The sequence below is a fragment of the Cygnus atratus genome, chromosome 11 (genome assembly GCF_013377495.2).
Source record: "Cygnus atratus isolate AKBS03 ecotype Queensland, Australia chromosome 11, CAtr_DNAZoo_HiC_assembly, whole genome shotgun sequence".
Taxonomy (NCBI): domain Eukaryota; kingdom Metazoa; phylum Chordata; class Aves; order Anseriformes; family Anatidae; genus Cygnus; species Cygnus atratus.
Window position 1 is genome coordinate 21,511,510 of NC_066372.1, and position 6,841 is coordinate 21,518,350.

The 6,841-nt window shown below is 60.7% G+C and overlaps 1 protein-coding gene across 9 annotated transcripts in view; it reads left to right on the plus strand.

Annotated features, from left to right (window-relative positions):
• Positions 1-5,228, plus strand: part of FRMD5 (FERM domain containing 5) — an 81,265-nt gene extending 76,037 nt beyond the window's left edge. For 6 of the 9 annotated variants that reach the window (XM_035568940.2, XM_035568941.2, XM_035568942.2 and 3 more), the window contains 4 exons: positions 10-84; positions 637-705; positions 1,177-1,283; positions 4,324-5,228. In XM_035568940.2, the coding sequence (XP_035424833.1) occupies positions 10-84; positions 637-705; positions 1,177-1,283; positions 4,324-4,907 (835 nt within the window). In that variant the 3' untranslated portion in view covers positions 4,908-5,228. The remainder of the gene's footprint in view (positions 1-9; positions 85-636; positions 706-1,176; positions 1,284-4,323) is intronic. The other 3 variants (XM_035568943.2, XM_050713040.1, XM_050713039.1) reach the window with 1 other exon arrangement.
• Positions 5,229-6,841: the final 1,613 nt, after the last annotated feature.

Consider the following 6,841-nt stretch of genomic DNA (forward strand, 5'->3'; position numbering starts at 1 on the left):
GCCTTGCAGGCTGGAGAAGTCGAGCCAGGTCCGGACGGTGTCCAGCAGCAACTTGTTCTTCAAAGGAAGCCGGTTCCGATACAGGTGAATAACGACTGCGAGTCCCTGCTGGGTGTGCTTTCGGATGCTCCCTTGGCTGTGCTTCGGGTGCTGTGGTGTCAGCCCCTGGTCCTCCAGCAGCAGGACACCCACCCATTGCTGCTGCAGCGAGGCCATCGCCACGTTCTCCCTATTTCACTGCTGACGTTCATCTCTCCAGCTATTTTTTGTAGGAACAGGGCTGAAGAGGAAGGGAAAGCTCTGGGGGTTTTGCAGTGCCAGCTCCCTCCTGGCTGGCACGGGAGGGTCTGGATGCCTGGGGCAGAACCCCCTAGAGGGGAGGGGGCCCCACAGTGTCCAGCACTCCACGCCAGGAGAAGCAGCCAAGGGAGGCATCAGCCTGGCTTGTCCCTGCTCTTCCGATAACCCACTTGATACCAGCAAATATTTCTGCTTTCCCCTAGACCCTTGGGGAGCAGCCCATGTGTGTGGGGATGGGGGGGGGGGGGAGCACTGTGCCCGCATGGCAGGCAGAACCCCCAGGTCAGCGGGGTCCTGCCCACCTGGTCACGGCTGCTGTTCTTCACCCACCTGCAGTGGCCGCGTTGCAAAAGAAGTGATGGAGTCCAGCGCCAAGATCAAGCGGGAGCCGCCGGAGATACATCGGTAAGAGCCCGGCAGCAGCACCGGCAGGCTGCAGCCCACGGGGCTCGGGTACCATGCTGCTCGGGGTGCAGAGGGGTCCCTTGGGCCCTGCTGGGTTCTGCTCAGCCCTGTTCCATCAGCCCAAGCCCTGGGAGGGAGAGCTTATGAAGGGTTTTCGGAAGCACGCTCCTATTTGCGTTCTCCAAGCTGCCAGAGCTCATGGTGCGGGCTGTGTTCGCTGGGAAGGACGCAGGCAGCGTCTGCAGCCGCCTCCCGCAGCAGCCCTGTCCCTCGGTGCCGTAGCTCTGCGGGCGTCCCTGAGCCCAGGGCAGGCATGGCCCCACCGCTGCTTGGGGCAGGAGCAGAGCAGAGGGAGATCTGTGCGTCAGTGGGCGTTTTGGAGGGACCTGTCCAAAGGCAGGAGGAGATGTCCCCGTCTGGGCCACGCGGGGTCCAGCCCGCGGGCTCTCACTGTCCCTGTTCTGTCCCCAGGGCAGGGCTGGTGCCGAGCCGGAGCTGCCCCTCCATCACCCACGGCCCCCGCCTGAGCAGCGTGCCCCGCACCCGCAGGAGAGCCGTTCACATCTCCATCATGGAAGGTAGGACACGGGGCGACCTCCTGGGGGCTGCAGCCAGCGCAGCCCTGCACACGGGCACACGCACGTGGGCACACACAGGCACACACATACACAGGCACACGCACACGTGCACACAGAAAAAGCAGATGCACACCCAAATGCATGTCCAGCTAAGAAGCCTGTGTGTGCTCATCACATCCAGTGTCCCCAGGGCGAGCAAAGCACTGACAAAATGCAGCCTGTCACCGCCGCCCCGGCTGGGGCCGTGCCAACAGCACCGTGCCTGCACGCAGCCCCAAAAGGGGCTGGAGAGCACAGCTAGCTGCCGGTGGGTGTGGAGAGCAGCCCAGGGTGCTCTGCATGGCTGCAGATGTGCTTGTGTTAGCTGTCGCCTTCTGTTTCTCGGCATTTAGAGTCTCTGAAGTCCGGCCAGTAAGGTTGTGCTCAGAAATATTTAATGCAAAGGCGACCGAGACCCTGCTCCTGCCACCCCAGCCGCCGCAGGGTCTGACCTGCTGCCCTGCAGCCCTGCTGCCAAACCACTGGCACCCGCCTGGGGAACAGGGAGGGTGGTGAGGGAGAGGAGGGGACGGCCCGGAGCCTGGGAGACCCCCTGCCCGCAGGGCCCCCTCAGCAGAAGCAGTGTTTGTGCCCGTCGGGGGAGTCTGGGGCAGGCACCTGTGTTGATTTTTGGGGCACCTCTGCTGCCCTATTAACAGTGAGCGCCCTCTCCTCACCTCCCATGGGTGCCGTTGCAAAATGGAGAGGGCATTAAATAGCCCCACACGATAAATCACCCGGCGCCTGGCAGCTCGCACCCTGCCCTGGCAGCTGCGTTTTGTCGCTCTCACTTCAACGGGGTACCGTGAGAGCGCAGAGCCCAGAATAGCCCTGACACGCAGCCCACGGCACCAGCACTGCCTGCGTCAGCCGAGCCGCGGGCGGGCGGCCGGCCCCGCGCCTCCTCGGTCCCCGCGGGCGCCCTGTGCCACCATGGTGAAGTGCCTGGTCAAAATCAAAACCAAAGTCAGCGTCCACCTGCGGCTCATCAACCACTGCTGCCGGGAGGTGCGGGTCCGGGTGCTGGCCCTGGGGCCGCGGCTGCTGGCCCGGGCTCTGGGGGCTTTGCCTCTCCTGCCCGCTCTCCCTGGCCCCGATATTCGGCACGCACCAGGTGAGGCGGCGGGTCTGTGTGTCTGGGGGGGGGGTCCCACAGCCACAGCCCCAGTGCGGCACGGGATACGGGCCAGGATGTGGGGAGTGCCTAGTGTCTCCTCTGTTGGGACGTTATTACCACACACCCTCAGCAGCCCCAGTTTTGGGGCTGGTCCCGGCTTTCCCCAGGTTTCCTAGCTGTTTGTGCCGGTCCCACGGAGCAAGGAGGTGGCAGGAGCGGTTGGGCTGGGGGGAGCACCTCTCACTGAGTGGTGATCCCACCGGGGGTGCAGCGGGAGCAGCGAGGGGATGTTTGTGTGTGCTTTATGAGACACAGAGAGCAGCTGTCAGGGTGAGAAGGCGCCGGTTCCTGCGCTGCGCTTAGCGCCCCAGCTGCCCCCACACTCGGTGCCTCCGCTGGCACCCGCCTTAAGCCCGGCAGGATCCGGAGGCATCCGGGGAGGATTTACACGCGGGAGGTGGCAAAGCCCAGGGGAATGCGGGCAGGACGGCTGCTGGGCTCCTTTCCTTCACGTTTTGGCAGGGGGCATGGCCGGGGCAGCCAGGGATGCCCTGTCCCACAGAGCATCAGTGCACGGTGTCCTCCCCACCTGGGGACGTGTCCCCTGAGGCTCAAAGCGGGGCCGGCACAGCCCGGTCACCCTCAGCGGCTGCGGGGCGGCGATGGGGCTGCGCTGAGCCTGGCCAGCACCGCGCCAAGCTCCCTCCCTCGTGCAGGGGAAGCTGCAGTGGCAGCACCTCCCGCCCACTGCGGTCCCTGGGGACCTCTGCCTCTCTTGCTGTGAAAACTGCAAGAAGCAAGTGGCACTTTTGCAGGTCTTTTTGGTATTTCTGTTTTTTCTGTTACTCAGGAGAAAGAGCTCCCCCTTGCCCTGCATGCAGGGTTCGGACTTGTAAAGGGCAGCCCTGGCTGGGCTGTAACTCTAGCTCCACCAAGCATGTGGCGGGGCACGCTGCCGTGCGGCTATTTCTGCTACTCTGTCTGTGTGTAAGAGATTTTTTTGTAGTGCATCAATAGGACCTGGTGCTGCTGCAGCCCCCGTCCTACGTGCGGCTGCTCCCAGGGCTGGGCTTGGGGCTGGGCTCAGCCCGGAGCCACCTTGGCATTAAGGAGGCCCTGCCGCGGCCCTCAGCTGGTGCTCGCCACCGGTTCCTCCCTGCGGGAAGGCTCCACATGAGCCAGAGGCTTCTCCGTGAGGCACTTGCAGTAGGACGGGGGCATAGGACACTCTGTGCTATTAGGTGGGGGTGTCTAGGGACGGGCACGTGGGGCTGGAGGCAGCAGGCGTTTGTCCTTCTCCAGTGCCGTGCTTCACTCCCAGCTGAAGGTTATCTGCGCTGAGAGCTGATGGCAGGGGTGCCTTTAAGCAAGCCGTGAGCAAGGGGAAGCTGTCGCCCTCCAAGCGGTTGCAGCACAGCGAAGCGGTGGTGATTGATGACAAACCCGGGCCCCTGCCAGCAGCCTGGCCGCGGTGCAGGCGAAAAGCTCGCGGCTGCTCGTGGCGGTGACAAGTCACGCGCCCGCCGGGGAGGTGCCTCTGCAGTCACAAGCAGCACAAAAAAGGTGCTGAGCGCTGCCCAGGGCTGCTGCGCAGGACCCGGACTGCTCTGCAGGTGTCAAAAAAAACACATCCGCCACCAATCAAACAGTAAAAAAAAAAAAAAAACAACAAAAAAAAAACACCACCACCCAAAAAATAAGTAAAAAACACACAAAAGCCGAACAGGGTGCCATGGGCTGCTCTCCCAGACATCACCTAGTGCTTTGTGCCCACCCTGTGCTGGGGACACCGGGTAGGGCTGGGGGCAGCGCGGGGCGTGCGGGTGGTGTCGGGGGACTCCCCCCGGCCCCCCAGCACCACTGAGCACTTCCCTCCCCGCCCAGGCCTGGAGTCTCTGCGTGACAGTGCCCACTCCACCCCGGTGCGCTCGGCCTCCCACGGCGACGCCTTCGTGCCCCCCGGCCGCGGCGGCCGTGCCGAGAGCAGCGAGCGGGTGGCCGTCATCGCCGACGAGAGCTACAGCCCGGCCGACAGCGTGCTGCCCACGCCGGTGGCCGAGCACAGCCTGGAGCTGATGCTGCTGTCGCGGCAGCTGAACGGGGCCCCGTGCAGCATCGAGGAGGAGAAGGAGTCGGAGGCCGGCACGCCCAGTGCGGCCGAGGCCGAGGAGCTGGGCGAGCTCCGCGCCCTGTGCCTGGGCGCCAGCGGCCGCGGCGGGACACGGGCGGAACAGGTGAATAAGTTTGTTTTAAGTGTCCTCCGTTTGCTCCTTGTGACAGTTGGACTCCTCTTTGTTTTGCTCCTTCTCCTGATCGTCCTTACCGAGTCCGACCTTGACACTGCCTTTTTCCGCGATATCCGCCAGACCCCCGAGTTCGAGCAGTTCCATTACCAATACTTTTGTCCCCTCAGGCGATGGTTTGCCTGCAAAGTCCGCGCCGTGGTAAGCCTGCTCATTGACACCTGAAGGCAGGAGCCGCCACAAAACTAGCCAGGCGGACTCGGGAGAGACCTGCTGTTGTCCCCAGCGAGCGGGACCTTTGTGGCACCTTCGGCTCTTGCAATAACTCCTTCTCCCATGACCCCGAGTACAGTGCTGCCTAGGACGTTTCTTTCCAGGAGGACGAGAGGGGTAGACGCAGACCAGACACTTGTCCTTCCCTAGCCTGCTCGGCCGCTGCTTCCACCCCCTGGAGCCCGCAGAATAAGTTAAGGTTTCCGTTTTGATTTTTCACAGCCGCGTGTGTTACTTTTGGAAGTACCAAATAAAGAGAGGAATTTATTTTACTATTACCACTGATCATTGTACAAGCATCAGCCAGCGGCTGAGAGGCCAGAGATGCTGTATTACGCAGGAGCTTTAGCAATGGTGCTACTGAGTTTTAATTTAAACACTTGTGTATCGTTACGTTATCGAATCCGCCACTGTGCGCCACGCCACCGCCCGCCAAGCACCGCTTTGCAGAGCGCGCTCCTTCCGAGCCGGAGCCTCCCGCGGGGCACCCCCTGGCCGGCCTCACCCCGCGCCGGCTCCTTCTGATGCAGGCGGCTGTGGCCCTCGCCCTGCGCCACACGCGGCCTCCTGGGACTGACCGCGCTTCGTAGCTGCGGCTCCAGGCCCCGCGCCGGTGGGCAAGAGCTCGGCCAGCCCCTGGCGCACAGCCGGGGATGGTTAGTAAGCCAGCGAGCCTCGGAAAGCTGTACTCCTTTTGTACAAACAAAGAGACTGTTTCAACGTATATTTTAACAACGAAAAGCTATTTTGTTATTGAACCTAACCGAGTCTTTTTTTACTTTACGGATTGGGTGAATGCGGTGCGCTGTACCAAGGGGCTGGAGCCGAGCGAATGGTGTAAATGTTTTCGTAGACTGGAAGCCTAACGTCAGTTTAACGTGTTACTAGTTTTGGAATACAGAGAGGAGCTCTAATTTTATGACTTTTCTGAAGATAAAAAGGACAGAACTACCGGAGCAGAGGTAACACTGGAAAAGCCAATGGATAACCATTAGACCTATCTATTCTTAAGCAAAAATAAACAAAAAATAGCTCATTGTACTTGTGTCATAGCCGCCGGGACCTTCAGTTACCTGGGAAGCATAACAGTCTCTTACACAGGGAGCAATAAAAGCCAGTTCTGTTAAGTTTTGGACGAGAAGTTGGACGTACTCAACGCAGGGAGACCAGACGAGCGAGTTTTATTTCATCTCAGGGAGAGATTTTACGTAAGCTGGGGCCATAACTGCAGTTTTAAGCAGCCCGATTCCCGCGTTCCTGCCCGAGCAGCCCGCCAACCATCCCCGATGGGGCCGGCCCCGGGCAGTGGCGCCCGGCACAGCGCGGTCACCGCTCATCCCGACGCCGCCCGATCACGGCCCAGCAGCCGAGGGGGTTGGCGTCCCGCTATGGCTCTGAGCAGACAGGTGAAGTCCCGAGCGCTGCCAGGAGCCGGAGGATCGGTTTTTACATGATACCCTGTTTTATGCAACATAGCGAAATTAACTCTTAGTGTAGTGTTCCTACCTCAGTCTGTAGTTAATGGTGTTTCTATGCAGTGCGTGATAGTCTCAAACTTGACATTTTTCACCCCAGGTTAAAGATGCAGTATTCCCTTGTTTCAGCTGCTGCCGTACCCGCGTGGTGTCACCTCGGCGTACCGCCTGCCCCAGCGGCCGCCCTGCTCTCAATACTTTGTACGTTAGGCACCTTCCTTTGAAAGAAACGCGATGCGTCCGAGTATTGACCTTGAAAACCTTTTCCATCAGCTTACTTTAGGATAGCTATAAATGCCAGACCTAGGTTACCTCTGCAGTGTTCACCCAGCATTTTACTGCAAAAACCACGAGAACTGGTAATTTTTCATTGTACGTTTTTCCTGTATGTTCCATATTATGTCTTGTGTT